The sequence below is a fragment of the Montipora capricornis genome, chromosome 2, assembly GCF_036669925.1.
Source record: "Montipora capricornis isolate CH-2021 chromosome 2, ASM3666992v2, whole genome shotgun sequence".
In the NCBI taxonomy this organism is placed as follows: Eukaryota; Metazoa; Cnidaria; class Anthozoa; order Scleractinia; family Acroporidae; genus Montipora; species Montipora capricornis.
The window spans coordinates 29,091,373-29,111,017 of NC_090884.1; the positions used below are offsets into that span (position 1 = coordinate 29,091,373).

Below are 19,645 nucleotides of genomic sequence, written 5' to 3' on the forward strand. Positions count from 1 at the left end.
AGCCTTTTATTATCCACCCTTTGAAGAAATAGGACAACTCATGTGGTTTAAATCCGAAAGGATGTTTAATTAAGTGACCCAAGTACCCTTGTATACCCGGTCTGCAACTTACAGTACGAACCTCGAACTCGGTTAGTAAGATGTATATGTAGTCTAATGATATATACTTATTTTCAATCTCAGTTATAGCGTTTCTGGCCTTATTATTATCTAACTGTATCTCGGTTATCTTCTCATATACCGTATAATCTAATATGGAAAATGATTGCGACGCTGGTTTTGTAAAATGGAAACAACTTCCGGTCGTTTTATAAAATTGAAAAAGTTCAGAGTTTATGAAAATTTGTGAAACAATTATTACATTCCCACTTGTAAGTTATTTGCCATCTCGTATCCAACGCGCCTTCATGGAATAATTGTTAAATATTTTGAAAGACTCTAAAATTGCTTGGCGATTGTATCCGTTTGAACATGGTTGATTAATGAAACATCAATTTTAAAAATAATAACGAATTCGTGTTGACACAACGTTTTTCTCTTCAAGGTAAACCCTCTCCTTGAGGCGTTTGGCAATGCACAAACTGTAATGAACGACAACTCAAGCCGCTTTGGAAAGTTCATCCAAATGAAATTCCGCGATGGAGTTGGTAAGACATGAGGTGCTTTACTGTGGCTGTTGTTGTTGAAACAAAGTAAGATGTCTGTCCATCATCTGGAGTATTCTGGCAATGACTAAAAACGCCTGGCTACCGATCCCTTATCGTGTATTACCAACCGCCTAATTCTTCCTATTTTGCCGATATACAATAGACCAGTTTCGATATATTAAAATTCAGTCCTGAACAAAGACATCATCTCGAGGCTCTGAGGAATAAATGTAATTTATTCCCCAGAGCCTCGAGGTGATGCCTTTTGTTTTGGACTGAATTTTAATACATCGAAATTGGTCTATTAGGATTCGTGAAGGATAACTTCACCGAACAGTAAGAACTAAGCAAGGTCTTTCCTTGGTTTAGCATTTCTTCATTTGTTGATTGTCTTTAAGAATATCGCGCCAATTTTTCATTTAACGAGAGGACAAAGTCACGCGATTTCTCGCGCTCAGCCCATGTTACACCCGTTCCATCTGGGTTGTGATTGGCTCATTCGATACCTGCGTCCTGACCCTTTTTGACCCTGTTGCACTTAACTGTGCATGGATTTAATTTGTCCATTTTATCGCTCTCACAGTAATCGGTGCAAAGATTTCTGAATACCTTCTGGAAAAGTCACGTGTTGTAAGACAGAGCAAAGGGGAGGAAAACTTCCACATCTTCTACTACTTATTTGCTGGGTTGTCTCCGGAGGAACAAAACAAGTTGGGATTAACCAGACCGGAACATTATTGGTAAGCCTAAGAAAGCCGACTTCCTTCTTATGATAATAATGTACGTTGGAGAAAGCGAAAAAATTTAAGGGGCTCTCTTTTTTCCCCATGTTCTTGGAAGAGACCTTCAAAGATAGGGGACGGACACAAGATCGTGATTGCCAAATTGTTGCACCCAAGGATTACAGAAAGCTAAATCAGTTTGGTTCCTCTTGACCTTTTACAAACTTGGAGTAGAGTAAACTATGCCAAATAATGAACAAAAATTTGAACTGGTAAAACTCCTAAAAGGCCTTGTTACTAGGGAACACTTGTCGTCAAAGAATCACAGACATGGTACCGTAGTATATAGTTTCATTTAATATAATGTTCCGACTTGGTTACTTGTCAGACACGCTGTGATATCCAGGTACAGGCCAGAAACTAGGTTGGGGTGGAAAATATGGACCAATCATCAAAGGACGAATACTTACCAAGTCCATCCGCTCGGAATTTAAAAACGGCCGGAACACAGTACACTCGAAAAGAGAGGTCCGGTGATTGTTAGTCGCATGACAAGAACTCGCGCAAAAATCTGTTTCCGTCGGCAGTAGACGCAATAATTGATACCCTCCTCGGTTACCAGCCGCTCGTATAACAAATGCTCAAAACCTTAAATTAATGTCCATAATGTTCGCTTAGTAAAATATATTCTATATACAAGGCTAAAAGTTAAAAAATTAAAATATTCGAACCAAACGTTTTCGACTGTTTGCCATCATCAGGGCTTGATGATGTTTGATGATGTTTGCCATCATCATCATCATCAACCCTGATGATAGCAGCCGAAAACGTTTGGTTCGAGTATTTTAATTTTTTAACTTTTAGCCTTGTTTATAGAATATACCTTAAATTAATGTTTCTGTCATTTAATACACGCAGTTATCTGTCCAACGGAGCCACGTCTTTTAAGAGGAAAATAAAGAAAAACAAGGCACACTTTGATGAGCTCCTTAATGCCATGGATACTGTGGGCTTCCTTGATGAGGTACTTCAGTTAACTGCGCATGCTCTGCTTTCTGAAGCTGAGTTACATAAAAAGTCTAAAAAGCGTCTCACGTCGCTCTATAATAATTGGTTATTGTGCAACGTTTCGGAACCGTTACGTATTTTCCAAGTTTTCACGAAATTGGAAAACTTTGAAAATGCAAGAGAATCTCTTCCTCTCGGGCTCGTGCGATAACATGTTTATTTCATAAAGCGAAGGCAAAATTATATAGGGAATCTCGTTCAATGCTGCGACAAATGACGATTAATCTAAGTGACCAATCGGTTCAATGAACACACTTTATTATTGGAATTTCCGCTAACACGCTTTCGTTAGGTTTAAGTTCAATTCGAGAAATCATTGCTGTCGACAGCTGAAATAGCGTTTAAGATGTATTTTATATGTGGAAAAAAAGCAGTTTAATCAGAATCTGGAAGAATGATTCTCTTTACGGAACTTTGCTTGCTCTGGCTAAGCAACTGTTAGCTAATCAGCATCAAGTAATCATGCGCTTTTGGGTACCAAAAGGAACGTTGTGATTAAGAAAAAAACGGCCCCCGCCTCAGTCAATCAGCATTCAGTAATTTTGCTCAATATGTGATAAACTTGGTAAGATACACTAAATCTCACTGCAATATCCTGTAAATCAAGCTGTTGGTTATCCATTGAGCATTTTATAAGAAAATCAAAGCATCTTGTATTAAGGCACTGGTAACCTCGCTCCCATACCTTGGTCACAGAACTCAGCTCCAACTGTGAAATTTACCTGCGACCAGTCTCTTTTTTAGTTTCGCGCGGTACATATTGCGGAGTTAAGAGAACGTATGAGCGAAGCTAAAACTGGGTCTGATCGCAGGTTACTGTGAAATGGAGTATTCCAATTTAATTTTTGCATTTAGCCGCGGGTATTGTGTTTCTAAAAACTAACAATAAACACCCGAAAAATAATTATTTGTGTTTCTTTAATGAAGAACTCCTAGATGGAAGACAAACGGAAAACTTTGAATAAACAACTGGTTCGTCCACGTGTCTCCCGTCCTGGTGCTTAAATTTTAGCGATCCTTAATCCGGTTAAAATATGGCCCAGGGGCCTGTTTCTCTAAAGTCCCGAAACTTTACGGGCCATTTTCGGGTGTCACAATTCCCTTTGTATCTCAAGAACGGAGATGATTTAAGTCGTCAAACTTCACAGTCACTTTTCTTTTTGTTACCTTGAAAACATTTTAAAAGATCGGCTTTCCAAATCAAGCGGCTGGCACTTTCAAAAATGGCTTTTCGGGCCCGAAAAGTTTTCGGGACTTTCGAGAAACGGGCCCCAGGGCCCGCTTGTTCGAAAGCCTATTAACGCTAATCCCAGATTAAAAGATTACCAAGGAGTTTATTTCTCTACTCCCAAATGTTGTACAACGCTGATATTTGGCAAAATTTTACATTAGAGGAAGTCAATCTTGAAAACCAAAAATAAGCAAAAGAAACTTGCACTTTGAAAGTTGAAAAAATTAAACCAAAGTTTATGCTAATCCTGGATTAAGTTAATCGGCTTTCGAACAACCGGGCCCAGTAGATTAAAAACATAGACCTCTTTCATAATGGCGGTTTTCTGTTTCATTGCTAATAAGCCTTTCTAGCCTCGCTACAACGAGCAAATTTTAAAATAATTTTACCGGCTTCCTGTTTCTTTCCATTCTATTTCAGTGTTTGCAAGGGTGAATTAGATCTTTTTCACTTTGCGTCCTTGCTCCAGCACAGTCGCAAGTGGATTTATTTTTAGATACACAAATTTGCGCGCGAGACAAACAAAGGGCCACCAATTTAAACCAATCAAAGGAAGCCATATCACGCGTGACTGCTTCTTTCATGTTTTTTCAAGGACATGGCGACTGATTTTCGCGGGAACGGGTATTCTAAAAATAGACTCATTTGTAACTGTGCTAGGGAGCCCATCCATGCCATAACAACACTCTTATCTAATTCACTCTCGGTGTTGGTTAGTATGAAATATACATCAATTGAGAGTTTCAGTTTTGTTATTTAGGAACAGCAAGATATGTTCGTAGTTCTCAGTGGCCTTCTGAACTTGGGTAACATTGTGTTTGAGATGGACGAAAATGAAGGAGCATTTGTCAAAGACACACAGGGATCTCTCACGACAGCGTCGGTGAGTTCGTATCCACTCACTTTGGCCACTATCCAATGACGATCAGAATGATCAAAATGAAACGAAACAAGAGGTCGCCCGCGGCAGCGAAAAAATCCATCATGGCTGGCATATAGTCAATTTTACCAAAGTTTATAAAAAGGTCCGTCTACTGTTTCGCTTCCTCAGAAACGAAACGATCTATTTTGACTTGAAAGAGTGACCTATTTACGCGTTAAGGCATAGTGGAAAATCAAATGGTGATTGCAAATCTAGACATTTTCGAGATATGAACACTTGAACCCAAAGTATCGCAAGAGATAAACATAACGAACACAAAAGCGATAGATTAGGATCTTAAATAGGATGTTTTTAACTACTTGAATGATAATTTGTCACCCTCTGTTAAAAAAATCATCGGTATCTCTTTTCGTTTTGTATTTTAAACGACCCTTACAATGTCCTGAGTTGTAATGCTAAATTGAGCTATGGGGTAATTCGATGAAACGATCACGAGAAACGAACCGATCTTACGAAGGCCAGTAGTTTGCACGGTGAGTGAGTGAAGTCTTTATTTGCGGTCATATGACTGTGACAAACATGCAAAATCAAAAATCCTCCAGCCAAGTATTTGTGGACTTTAGCCACGACGCAAGTTGGAAATGTGCCCTAGTAAGCTCGCAAGTTTCTCGCGTTTTAATCGATATTTCCCAAACGCAATCCACAAATATAGAAAGAGAAGTATGAAACACTGAGATATAGCGCAACTAAAATACTTTGTGTTTTTTTTCTGCCTGGCTGCCCTTGAAGAAATCCGTTACGTAAACGAAATGTCCAAACCCAGTCAATCAATTTCGTAACTCGACAGCAAATGTGTTTCCATAGCAGTTACCCATTTTGTCCACTTTTCTTTTGGTTTAATCCTTCAGTAAACTTTATAATATATATTTTTTTAAAGAAACTACTGGGCATAGACGCAGAGAAATTAGCCGAGGTACTGACCTCTACCTCAACAGTTACGAGAGGAAGTGTGATCAGGAGAAAGTTAAAACATCACCAAGCAGTGGGTGAGATTCATTATCAATGAAAATGTTATTACTTTCCTCTGGCTTAGAGCGAGTTTCAATTGAGTGTCGTAAAACCAAAACCAAAGTAATTACTTTGGCCAATCAAAAAGGACGGAGACAATCCAGTAAACCAATCAAGACTCGAAGTAATTACATGTAGCCGACACAAAGCGCGGGAAAATGTGCCCGCGCGAGCGACGATTGGTTTTGGTTTCACTTCTGATTGGTTGGAAAAGTGGCACGAGAACTTTGAACCAATCACTGGGTGAAGTAATTATAAACCAAAGCAATTCGCTAATTACTTTCGACACTCAATTGAAAACCACTCTATACAGTCATCTTTTTTGTTCTTGAAACACACACCCTTAATTTATAGGACGTGTACGCTCTAGAAACAACGCCAGGAACAAAGACATCCTTAGGAATGTCTTACGTTTTCCGTCATCTCTCTTTCAACGTATTTTATAATTATTGAATATAGGTACTGGTGGGGCACTGAACTTATCACTTTGCTTTCTTACGGACCTAAGCCATGCCAGAATTCAGGCACCGGCGGTACCGAGAGAATATGAGGAATCAAAGACCTTATTCCGTCGAAAATTGACCCTGAAATCTCCATTACGTCTGTGCCATGCTGCGTGGCTATTTAAAGGGCGAAAGGTCATTGGTCAGTTGGTTTGAAGGTGGACCAAGCGATCATGGGAACAATACTGGGAACAACAGATAAAAATTACTTTCGCAGCATTGGTGCACGTGCTATTTATCATGGGGCACATAGATTTGTTCTTTTACCTCCCATTCTCTTGATTATTCATAATTGCAATTCAGGTACGCTATGTTGGGACATTGCACCATTTTGCACAAGTCAGTAGTGTTCGTTTACTAAGTCTTAATAATTGTCAACATATTCTAGAGAGAGCTGCATGGTAACTGTATTGACAATAGAAATGAACTTAATTTACAGATGTGCGAGATGCCACAGCCAAAGCTTTGTACGGTCGGCTGTTTGGCTGGATTGTTAATAAAGTGAATCACCTAATGGCTCCCCCTATGGCTTCAAGAAGCGAGCTCATCACCGAGATAGGTAGGTCATGGCGTCAGTGCCGTAGGAGAGAGGAGTTTCTGTATTCATCAAGGGAGCGGTGGGAAGTTCGAGGACCCGTGATTTTCATAGTCCTTCTGTGGTTTCTTCGTAGGCAAGATTTTTTCTTCTCGTTGTCTTTCTTTACAGTAGTTATAATCATGGGTCATTTCGAGTGGAATAAAAGAAAAGCGAAAATTGGAATGCTTTGCGTGCGAATGCAGAACTGATTTTTTTTCGAGGTGGAGGGTTAACGTGTTGCTTTTCTTTTGCGTAAGATTGTAACAGTACTGCCAGCGTAGGAACACCTTATCTTGTATCTTCAGGTTTGAGGTTCTTTCTTCGCGCTTTTTTCCAAGCGCAGTCAAGACAAACGTTGGCAATGATGAAAATTTCCCAGTCAATGTAATACTAGGCGCTTATTTTAATTGTTATCCCTTTTTTTTTATTTCCCCAGGCATTCTGGATATATTTGGTTTTGAACATTTTGAGAAGAACAGCTTTGAACAAGCCTGCATCAACCTTGCCAACGAACAACTACAATTTTTCTTTAATCAAGTGAGTTTATTTTTGGTCACGAAAATGTTTTCAGTGTTTCATGGAGAGTTGCGCAGCCAAAACACCTTATTCCAAAATGGCCGCTGATTTATGTGCATACAAATTGCCTCGTTCACGATAAAATATTCTTTTGATTTTTCAGCATAAAAACGAGGCAAGACGGGGTAATTTGAATACCAACGAAAGAATATTAAGATAGTAGCCATTTTGGAATAAGGTTTGGAAATAAATCAGCGGGAAATTAATGTCGCTCACGCCAAAGTGGAAGGGAACGAGGTTGCTATGCATGTCTCAGTGACCTCAACATCTTAAAGAGGTTTAGAAACAACGCCGGAAATCCATGTCAATGGCGACGCCACCAACTAAGCTTAGCTAGTAAAAAACCGTGCTGTACGCGCGTCATGCATTTTGTCTCATTTCCTCAGCCCCCTGCTCTGCAAAACAACAACGTGATCTTACTACACCTATGCTGAGGCTGCTTCGCCAACCGCGCGCAACGCGAACAAAGTGGAGTAAATGAAACGTACTTGAAAATGTTACGTTTTAAGGCATTACGTCAGCATTGCAAAAATAAGCTCGGTACATGTGTTTTTACTCAGTAATTGGCGTGCATTTCTATCAGGATGTAATTTTCAAGTGTTATTTTCCATTCCAATGTAATCCATCAGGGCCCAGTTGTTCAAAGTACTGGAAACATAAATTTCAGTTTATTTACTGATTACACCAAGTTTCCACAACTTTGACTTGGACTTCTGCATTCCTTAAGCATAAAACTACACTGTTAACGCTTTTTTTGAAGGGCAAAATTCAAACCTTAGTTTGTATTTAATCAGGGATTAGTGTTAATCGGCTTTTGAACAACTCGGCCCATATTGTTAACCCTAGTAATGAAAAAGGGTCCACGCATGGACCGTGGCCGGAAACTCTGACTACAGTGGGATCTGATTGTTCGCTCAGAATCATCTGCTCCTGTTCAGTGCCGCGGCAAAGACTAGAACTAAGTTTTTCAAGTCTTAGTCGCTTTCAATTTGACTGAAATGTTACTCGAAATAGAGAGTAGTCAAATGCAACACGTGGCACACCCTCGGAGACACAGTGGCGGGAAAAAGAGGAAATCCGGAAAGGTAAAATGAAGGTTTCACTGGCTTGCAAAACCTTGGTGCGCAAATATCACAAGAATGACCAGACCACATCTTCCGAGTTGATCAAAATGTGGCTAAGGCTATCCCTTGGATAAATCACGATCCTGTGGATCAGTGCTCTCAAACCCGATTGAGTTATGCACTGGAAATCATACCACCAACCTTCGGAGCAACCGAGGCCAGGTCTATTCCCCCGCAGGAGAAGCAAGTAAATTATGCCCTCGCATGTAACTTCATTAAAACGGTTTTTCTTTTCTAACAAGCATATCTTCATGTGGGAGCAGGAAGAGTACACCAAAGAAGGAATTGACTGGACTGGAATTAAGTTCGCAGATAATAAGCCAGTATTGGTAAGGACCATAATCACAGGAGACCTACCATAGAGTGACTATAAGTTTTAGTGGCTGTTTTCATTAACGTAAAAGCTGTAGCGTGTTCCCTATACCCTATTCAGGTAAGTAACTGCCATTGTTGGTAAATGCTGAGATCTTCAAGCACCAGTTGTGGCTTAACTCGATCTATATTTTTCCCAAGTCCACGTTGCTCAGTAGGTCTGTCAAGCTTTCCCCCTCACATCTCCACTTCAGCAACGCTACCAAATTTACATCCCTCAGCTTACCATACGTTTCCCCAAATTGAATTCAACCATAACTAATTTCTAGTAAGGCATTGGGTGGCTGCTGCGCAAACTCAGTACAGTCTTTAAACGACAAGTGAATGCGTTATAAGCTAGTTGCTAGGCAACGGGCAAAATGACAACTGGCAAATCAGAGTCCAAGGCCGGATTCAAACCTGCGACCTCCTCCCTAGTTGTCCTTTTGCCCGTTGCCTAGCAACTAGCTTACCACCCTTCTCTCGGGCGCATAACACTGTATGCGATCATTAGTTGCTAGTCAATGCGTCTGTGGATGTTGCTATGCTAGGATCGCCAATGAAAACCAGGCTATTAAAAGATAGCCTAATAGGCACAAAGTGTTCCTATTTAACGAAGAGCCCGCAAGACTGAATTTTGGTGGACAGCGTTGAGGAAAAATGCGATTTTCCGGAGTTCTTTGTTCGTTCTTTTTTGTTCGTTCTTTGAAAAATAGTTGACACGCAGACTATCTTTAAGGGTGCTTTTCCATTCCGTCTTTTTTTGCACAATAAGTCTTTGGAAAAAATGGATTTAATACTTCCCACAGTCTGTTGCATCACAGAAGAAACTGCAAGGCCAAATTGCAAATTTATATCAGTTTTTGCTGAACAAGCTGTTGTCGTCTTTTTGCAGGATTTGTTCTTAAATAAACCAATCGGTTTGCTTGCATTGCTGGATGAGGAGAGTCATTTCCCGCAGGTGGGTTCTTGCTGGCACTTAGTTAAAATATGTCAGCCCTATGTTAATTTTCAACTGAAGCCAATCGAGCTAAAACTAGTCAGGTAAAGTGTGGACTGTAGAAAAATTATAGCCAAACCGTCGATAAATTGTTCTTCCGTATACTGCCACAAAAATCACAGTGATCTTCTCCATCTCTTCATACAGTTTCTTATTTACCTGATCGGAAAGTCTCTGAGTTCTTCTATACATGCCACCCTCCCTCCCCTCGAGCCAAACGAAACGCAGTATTCAGGTCGCATGTCCTGAAGGATTTTGATGCCTCCCGCTCTTCCATATCACTGTTTTGCCAAATAAGTTTTCTTTTGGATAGAAAAAGTGAAGCGACTGTATGATGTCATCAAATTCAAAAGCGCGGCGGCCAAGAAATCTTTAACGAAAGTGGGGTAACATTAAATTGTCTTTTCCTTTAAGAGTGAAATGCATTTTTATCCTCAAAAAATGGTGAATGCTCTTTGTCAAAGTACAGGTTCTCCCGCGATCACGCGCTCCCACCCTTCTTAACAAGGCCAAAATGTATACCATTTTACGATCTCTGTATTAAACACAAAAGCGTTTTACCAATCTTGAATAAATCCAAGTTTGAAACGGGATTCCTTCAGGTCGTAAGTTCAACCCATTATGAATCAAGCGAGGAAAGTAATGTTCTTATTTAATAGTCGATCATCACGTTGTCACAAACGATCTAATTAATTTTATTCTGTTTAGAGCACCGATCATTCTTTTGTCCAGAAATTAGTTCAGAACTTTGGACAGAGCGACATCTTCATTCAGTCTAAACAATCGTACAGCAGCATGTTTGGGATTTGTCACTATGCCGGCAAGGTAAACAAGATAAAAAAGATTCTTTATTGAGAGAAGTTTGAAATTGAGTTCCGTACAAGTAAATCAAACTAATGATGTCGAACGACACTGAGAACCAAGTTAACTAACCACAACACAGAGAAAATACGTGCGGCCGTCGCAAAGCGCGCGAAAACGCACAGGTTTTGCTTTTCCTCTGATTGGCTGAGAATTGGACGCGTGATTTTCTGCGAATCATTAACCGCGGTAAAACAAGACCTAAAGCAGTCGTCACATTTACGGAGTCCAGCCAATGATCTTCCACTTACCAGCTTGGATGCTTTACCACTTAGCTACCTTCTAGGAATTTAGGTCACTAGAATAGGCTCGGGTGTCAACTGTCCTGCAGTCACAGCTGTTCTGCTAGGACTGAAATCAGTTGTCGAAATGGAGTCTTTGCGTTGTTGCTGTAAATGAGGTGATGAGTGATAACTCCGGTGAGTGAATGTAAGTATTTTTTCCATCTTGACTCGGGGATACTCGGAGAAAATCCGAGAGCTCCGTTTTAGGAGTCGAACGAACCCACAACCTTCCACTGAGCTGTTGGTGGCTCGTGGGAGCTAGGCCGTTCAGCTAGGATAAAGATGACAACCTACCTTTGTGTCGTCATCATTTTAGCCCAATACCTTCTTCGTAGTTGCAAAGACTTCAACTCATCCTCCTTGTGGATTCTGTGCCAAATTTCGCAGGTTGACTATGACGTCACAGGATTTCTTGAAAAGAATCGTGATACGCTTCCACCTGGTGCTATGGACATACTTAAGCAAAGCGACAATAGTTTGATTTCTACAATCTTTAGTGGTAGGTACAGGCATGCTTCTAATTCGAGTAATAACGTAGGGAGGGAGGGAGGGTAGGTTTGGGGAACGGGAAGGCTAGAACCTTTGCCAAAGGGACGAGAACTGTTCGGGCAACTGGAGTAAAGGGGGAGGGGAGGGGAGAAAAGAGGGACCTCTTTCTGATTGGCCGATAGAGGAAGTAACTATTCCAGTGTAAACTGTATGTAGCGCTGAGGCACAAATTGGGGACACTTTACAGTAATCAAATCGAACAACTAATAGAGCGAGTTTCAATCGAGTGTCGTAAAACCAAAACCAAGTAATTACTTTGGCCGATCAAAAAGGACGGAGGCGATCCAGTAAACCAATTAAAACTCGAAGTAATAACACGCAGCCGACACAAAGTGCGGGAAAATGTGCACGCGCGAGCCACGATTGGTTTTGGTTTCACTTCTGATTGGTTGAAAAGGTAGCGCGAGAACTTTGAACCAATCACTGAGTGAAGTAACGCAAAACCAAAGCAATTCGCTAATTACCTAACGACAACCCTTACGACACTCAATTGAAAACCGCTCTATCAAATTGTAGGTTGGTTTTTGAGGAGAGGGGAAGACCTGAGTACCAGGAGAAAAACTTCTCGAATCATAGTAGAGAATCGACGTAAACTCGACCTATCTGTGACAGAGTCCTTGAATCAAACATATGGGCCACATTGGTGCGAGTCGAATGCTCTCAGCACGTCGCCAGCCCTGCTTCCTTGCTTCCACATCTTGTTGGCCTTTATTGAACTTGTGTTTTTACATTGATCGTTCTTAACAGGAACCATCACTCGAACAGGCACACTTGCGCTACAAGGACGAGTCAGCAAGGGAAACGTTGTTGGAAGGACAAGGGTGAGCCATGCTTCTGGGGACCTAAAGCACTGAAATAAAATGAGGACGTCTTTATAGGTTTAGAGCAGTTAATGAAAGAGTGCAAACTCTATTGTTGGTTACAGTGAGGACAGAAGCTGTAGCGACAGAAATAGGTGCGCCTTGGAGTCGTAGTTTCGTAAGCTACCGCGGTTTTTATCAGATTTCAGTGTCTAAACTAATTTGTAAAGCTCTTGCTTAGCACACTATACTTGATGGCTTGGCAAAAAAGAAAAAGAAGGCAGAGCTAAGTGTGAATAGCATAAAGGTGATACCGAGTAATTTCATCGTGTCTATGAGACAGGCCTGTCTTATAGACACGATGCAATTACTCGGTATCACCTTTATTCTATATACCTATTAAAACTATCAGCAGGTAATGGATTAAGTGTGAATCACTGCTCATAATTTTTTTTCCCTGACCCGGCTCCGCAAACATGTAATTTTGGAATAAGGGGGGAAGGGGGGGGGGGGGGGGGGGAGGGGTGGACTTATTTTGTTAGGGGTTAATCTTCGTGTTTCACGGCAACGGCAAACAGCAGGCTGATGCTCTTTAAAAAAATTATCCCTTATTCATTCAGCGTATTCTTTTAGTGCTTGCTCTGTAACATTATGACCTTGGCTAACAAGAAACTAATGGGAGAAAATTCAAACAGGTTTTGTTGATTTGGGACAACTGCAACCAATTTCATCCCAATGCCTTTTCTTTCATTTATCGAGTCCTTCACGGAAACACATGAGCCCAACAATTTGACAGTTCCCAACTGTGTGGCTTCATAGCTCAGTTGGTAGATGTCGCACCGGCATCGCAGAGGTCATGAGTTGGAATCCCGTTGAAACTGCGTTAATTTGTTAGGTGTCTATAAAAAAACAATTGTTTAAATTCTATGCGGTTAATCGTTAGAGCGATTTTCAATTGAGTGTCGAAAGTAATTAGCGAATTACATTGGCTTTGCATTACTTCACTCAGTGATTGGTTTAAAGTTCTCGCGCCATTTCGTCAATATTAACCAATCAGAAGTCAAACCAAAACCACTCGCGGCTCGCGCGTGAACATTTTCCCGCGCTTTGTGTCGGCTACGTGTAATTACTTCGAGTTTTGATTGGTTTACTGGATTGTCCCCGTCCTTTTTGATTGGCCAAAGTAATTACTTTGATTTTGTTTTACGACACTCACTTGAAAGCCTCTCTAATTGTTGTCCTTCAGTAGCATATTGATAGTAATGATTCCAAGTTCGAGTGAGGCCTAACACTACTGTGAAGTTTTTATACCCAATTATTCCATGGGAGATCAACCCTAGTATTGGAATTGGGCCCACACCGTTGCAACGGTGATCAAAATCCGAAAATCGTGGGTTCAAATCCCACCCTAGTCAGAGTTTTTCTCTGTCCTTGTGTGGGCCCAAATTTAATACTAGGGTTGATCTCTGATGGATAATTGGGTATAAAAACTTCACAGTAGTGTCAGGCCTCACTCGAACTTGGAATCCTACGGTTAGTACCACTGTGTCAGACAGTACCGTAATACTTGATGCCTTCTTCGACTCGAATGTTGTGTGCTTCGTAAAATTCCATTCTTCCTTACAGAAACTTAGTAAAGGACGCCCGGTGATGCCAAAAACCAAGAAGCTAACGGTTGGTGCACAATTTAAGGTAACTGTAGAACCTCATTGTTTGTGTCTTTGCACCCGATAAGTCAATACCATGTAGCAGGGAGCGTTTACCCCGCAAGAATCAGGTTTGAATGTCTGCGTGTCTTTGCTTTTCTCCTGTAAATGAAAAGTAGTCAATCTTAGCATATTATGGTTTCCCGTTTTGTCAAATTTAGCACACTTCATGGTGACTGTCGCAGATCCCAGATCTTGCTAGTAGTCTAAATGTTATACCGGTCGATACCAGGTAGCAAATGGGAATCGATACCTGGTCATTTAAATATGTTATCTTATCAACAAATGCGGCTTAAATTCATGAACAAAAGCTATTGTTATATACTTAGACTTTCACTCAACAAAACGAGCACTGTGATTGTTTGATTCTCGGTCACTGATCTAATTCAAACGTATCCCGATCGGAATACAATTCCGCAGTTGTTGCCCGCTCCGGATGTTTTGCTGCGATTGTGGAAGGAAAAGTCTAAATATATAACAAAGCACTTACTGTATGGTTCCAAGGGAAACAGTTGTTTTGTTTTCCCGAGAGTCCTGATTATGTTTCCCAAGTGTGGACATGGCCTTAAAGGCATTTTTTAAACAACAGCCTTTGTTGTGAAAACAATAGCATGCTAAACGCCGAAGGAAATTCAAAATTTCCGATTGTTGAACTAGCGGGAAATTTGAATATTCGGAAAAAGCAAGGCAATGAAAAATTTCCAATGGGGGCGGGGGGGGACGGTGACATTTGGCTTGACGCTAACTTCCATCGCACTTGGTATTCTCTACGACCATCAACAGATCGAAGAAACGAAACTTTTAATTGATACTTCGTAATACTTAGCCATGCTTTCGTAATTAACGAGATGTTACTTAGACAAAGCTGAGAGTAAAATAGTGCTTCTCAAAGTTCATTTGCGAGACCGCTGCTGGAGCCCAAATTATCATGCGACGACAAAAGCAATGCTAGTAGGCGGTATTCTTTATTGACCATCCTTTTAGATAAGTTTAACACACGCGTGCGCTGCAACTTAAATTATCAAAGCATGTTTTAAAAGCAATGAGGTACAGGGAAAAATAATAGAAGATCATTGTATCAATTTTTTTACGCCGAAGAGAGAAAATACTCTAAGCTTGCTTGATGGAAGTTTTTTTTACCAAAAATGGACAGAACGCATGATTAAGCCGTCTGGCTTACATTTATCCCTCGGGGTACCCCTGAGTAAAGAACAACTTACCAAGCAAATTTCCACACTCCACTCCCCAAATGCAGCTAATTGAGCACGCCGGAAATTTCCGATAATTACCTCATCATCGTAGAATCTCGACGCATATTAATGCGGGAAACAGAAAACAAAAGGCTTTTGTTTTGTGGAATTCGAAACAGAACAATAGACCATTTCTTGATACGATATAGCCTGCAGCCCGAGTGTTTTATCTCGTTTTGGATTGTAAAAAGAGGCTAGACAACCATTCAAACATTTTTTCGTAAATCTGCTTCATTTTGACTTTAAAAGTTCCGTCAGGGTCGTGACTTTTAAGTTGGCCTGAAGAGTGTAGTGTTGAATTTGATTGAAATAAGCCAAGCCTCTAATCAAAGTGAAAAGGAAAACATGAAGAACACAACTTGAAGAACAAAAAGAAGTGCTAGTTTACAATTATCTTGAATACTATTTTGATCCCACTCCAGTGGGCTCATGTCCAAACTTGAGCTATAATTTGATTGTATTGGTTCTCAATGTGCACGCATTAGGTCACTGTCGGAGTATTGTGGGCCAGTATCCAATTATGGAAAGGCGCGCGTCATGTAATGCTAATAAGCACTTCCTTCAAGAAAGAGGCGGCAATACAATACTGGTTTATTCATGATGAAAAAACAAAAATATATAGTGTAAACTAGTAATAGTTTTCCGCACTGCATCTGCCCCCACTTAAGATGATATGGATGGCAGTTGAAATGTTTTCCAATAATATGTGCTACACATTGTGATGATTTCAGATCATGCAACATGTAGTTAGGTAGTGAAAGATGCAAGGAAAGGATGGACAACTTGAAGAACAAAAAGAAGTGCTAGTTTACAATTATCTTGAATACTATTTTGATCCCACTCCAGTGGACTCGTGTCCAAAATTGATCTATGATTTGATTGTACTGGTTCTCAATGTGCACGTATTAGGTCACTGTCAGAGTGTTGTAGGCCAGTATCCAATTATAGAAAGGCGCACATCATGTAATGCTAATAAGCACATCCTTCAAGAAAGAGACGGCAATACAATACTGGTTTATTCATGATGCAAAAACAAAAATATATAGTGTAAACTAGTAATAGTATTCCGCACTGCATCTGCCCCCGCTTAAGATAATATGGATGGCAGTTGAAATGTTTTCCAATAATATGTGCTGCACATTGTGATGATTTCATATCATGCAACATGTAGTTAGGTAGTGAAAGATGCAAGGAAAGGATGGGCAACGACGCAACAAACATCATTTATTTTCAATTTAGGCTTTATACAGAGTAGAACACAACTTGAAGAACAAAAAGAAGTGCTAGTTTACAATTATCTTGAATACTATTTTGATCCCACTCCAGTGGACTCATGTCCAAAATTGAGCTATGATTTGATTGTGCTGGTTCTCAATGTGCACGTATTAGGTCACTGTCAGAGTATTGTAGGCCAGTATCCAATTATGGAAAGGCGCACGTCATGTAATGCTGATAAGCGCTTCAAGGAAGAGGCGATGATGCAAAAACAAAAATATATAGTATAAACTAGTAATAGTTTTCACTGCATCTGCCCCCGCTGAAGATAATATGGATGGCAGTTGAAATGTTTTCCAATAATATGTGCTGCACATTGTGATGTCTTCATATCATGCAACATGTATGCAAGGAAAGGATGGGAAACGACGTAACAAGCAGCATTTATTGGGGAGATTAAGCACATGCGTTTTTGAAATGCGAACGGCAACCGGAAGAGAACATTTCCTGTGCCAGGACAGTAGTGTCTCCCAGATTTTTAACCTAATGATCTCTAATGGAGGAAAGATACTTATCAATATAAATGTGGTAGTCAACAGACAAGTTAAAATGGAAAACAGCTCACTTCCGGTTTCCGTTCGCGTCTCACTGAAACGTGCTTAGTTTCAATTTCCATCAACGTTTACTTGATATGCTATCAAATGAAAAGCAATTTACATAATTATGGAAAAATGCCTTGAAAATATGGTAGTGAAACAGGAACAGGAACATTAATTAGAAGGCAACATTTCGTCGCAATCTTTTTGATCCATGTGGTTCTTCCACGGAACCTTGAAATACCATAAACAGGAACAAAACTCGGTTATTATTATCTTATCTGTGAGTAAGTGTTGTAAATATGATCGAAGATTGTTTGAAATGAACTCAGTGAGCAATACCGATACCAGCTTGCTCGTCCGGTTAAGCAAATCGAGATTGCTTTCCCTCCACAACATCTACCAATTTAGATATTTTCCCTACCAATTTACATATTTTTCCCTTTTTACGCGGGGGCTTCTATGTTGCCTCCTCGGGAATAAATACATCATGAAAACAAAAACACGAGGTCGACCCTAACAAATATGATAAAATTAAACAGGATAATTAAAAAAAATCTTAATTTTTGACCATCGTTAAGTACCTATTTACAAATTAAGTTAATAAAGACTTTAATCTAGCTTTAAAAGGTTTAAAAGGGTCTGCTTCAACTACGTGTCGCGGTAAGTTATCCATTCCTTCATTATGCGGAAAAAGAATGAGTATATATAGGAATTCACCCTTGCAATTTTAGCGCCTAATTGAAAGGGTGGTTGGCACGTGTCCTGTTATCGCGAGTAAATTCGAAAAAGTCACTAAGCTTCAAATTGTTTAAGACTAAGATAGTTTTATAAAATTCTACAAGAGAGATAAAGTGCCTCTGTTTCCCTAAGGTGGGCCAGTTCAAAATTTTCAAACGCTCATCATACTCCAAGCACGAGGCGTGATACTCTCCTAGTCTCTGGACTTTTTCAAGTGCCAGAATGGGTCTTTTACTAGGCAAGGACACCACACCAGAGCCGCGTATTCGAGTAAAGGGCGTACTGAGGCTTTATACAGAGTAGAAAATGCTTCTTGATTTGTTGATTCGAGTGTTCTATAATCAGTGCTCAGGACTTTATTTGCCTTGTTTACAACGGCATCTACTTGAGCGCTCCACGACAAGTCGGAGGAAATCAGGACTCGTTAAGTCTTTCACATACTTCACTGGTTTGATTGCTGATCCGATTGTATACGAAGGGGACGACTTGTCGCGGTTGTGAGTGATGCTCATTGTTTCACATTTATCAGGATTGAATATGAACTGCCACAGGGTTGCCCAATTTGCTATAAGTGATCAATGTCGGTTTGCACTGTCGGCGATCTCGATCTTTGTGTCATCAGCAAAAAGGTTGATTGTTGACGAGATATAAGATGATATGTCATGTACCTAAATGAGGAATAGGATAGGTCCCAGCATTTGTACCCTGGGGTACTCCAGATCTAACAGGGGACCATGAGGAGAGGGTACCACGCACACCTACGCGTTGTTGTTGATTTGTCAAAAAAAATATGAACATGTTTATGGTTTTATGTGGTATCATTTTGCCGTAAATGTTTGTGCAATTCAGCTTTAGGCAGCTGCTATTCAATCTTACCAATAAACTATCTACCTACCTACCTTTCCAATTCTACTTGCCTCGATCGTTATCATTCCGGATATCACAGAAACCCTATCCACTTTGTTTGTTTCATATACCCATGAATTTAAACCCTAAATTCAACTGTTCATGCAGTTAAAGGCTAACGCACAAACGTCTGTATCCTGATTGAAATTAAAACTTTCCGATGTTCAAATAATGATGTTTTCATCGTTATCATGACAAGGCATCAGTTGCTGGAGAAGAACCATTTTGTTATTTAACAAGATTTTGTTCTTGCTTTCCAGACGTCTTTAGGGATTCTGATGGAGAGAATGACAGCTGCCAATCCACATTTTATCCGGTGCATTAAACCAAACACTGAAAAGGTACTAGAAATAGACCCCCCCCCCCCCCAAAAAAAAATAAAAATAAAATAATAATAATAATAATAATAAAATAATGGCTTCGCTGGAGACTAACATATTTCTCTTTTTGTAGCTCGCGCAGGCGCAAACAAATGTCATCTTTACCGTCATCTTTACCCAGACCTTCAGTCTTCCCACTGATGATTTTGTTTTAGGGTGCATCGACCTGCCTCAACCAGTAAGCATGGAATGCGCGGAGTCGTTAGATTGCTGAAGAGGCAAAGACAGCAGAAACCATTAATTTAACGGGAACAGCTTGACTATTTTTTTGCAAGGTGTCCAAAACTCTTGTCGAGGAATGTTGAAATCTTCTGCGCAACTTAACATTGACGCTGTTGAAGTTCGGTTGAGCCAAACGAAATACTCACAGTATTCCACTCTTTTAACCATTTTAATGCGCTCTGAGTTCAGTAAATTATTTTACTAGTTGTTTTAAGTATGATTCCAGAACAGGAATAGAAAAACACTTCTCCGGTACTGTAGCTTTAACAGTATTACAGTTGTTCTAATTTAGTGTAATATTTAGGCCTGCACTTTTGTTTGTAATGCATCAGGTTAATTTACTTTTGTCAAATATATATATTGGGTAATTAATACAGGGCTTAAC

General features: G+C 40.1%; 1 protein-coding gene across 1 annotated transcript in view; it reads left to right on the forward strand.

Moving 5' to 3' along the window:
* The window catches only part of LOC138039254 (myosin-IIIb-like), a 44,817-nt gene that overhangs the window by 10,227 nt on the left and 14,945 nt on the right, over nucleotides 1-19,645 (forward strand). The window contains exons 5-18 of the mRNA XM_068885461.1: nucleotides 545-647; nucleotides 1,231-1,387; nucleotides 2,288-2,393; nucleotides 4,429-4,551; nucleotides 5,489-5,597; nucleotides 6,562-6,681; nucleotides 7,136-7,236; nucleotides 8,642-8,728; nucleotides 9,646-9,711; nucleotides 10,459-10,575; nucleotides 11,283-11,394; nucleotides 12,192-12,265; nucleotides 13,871-13,936; nucleotides 18,919-18,999. Of these exons, the coding sequence (XP_068741562.1) occupies nucleotides 545-647; nucleotides 1,231-1,387; nucleotides 2,288-2,393; nucleotides 4,429-4,551; nucleotides 5,489-5,597; nucleotides 6,562-6,681; nucleotides 7,136-7,236; nucleotides 8,642-8,728; nucleotides 9,646-9,711; nucleotides 10,459-10,575; nucleotides 11,283-11,394; nucleotides 12,192-12,265; nucleotides 13,871-13,936; nucleotides 18,919-18,999 (1,422 nt within the window). The remainder of the gene's footprint in view (nucleotides 1-544; nucleotides 648-1,230; nucleotides 1,388-2,287; nucleotides 2,394-4,428; nucleotides 4,552-5,488; nucleotides 5,598-6,561; nucleotides 6,682-7,135; nucleotides 7,237-8,641; nucleotides 8,729-9,645; nucleotides 9,712-10,458; nucleotides 10,576-11,282; nucleotides 11,395-12,191; nucleotides 12,266-13,870; nucleotides 13,937-18,918; nucleotides 19,000-19,645) is intronic.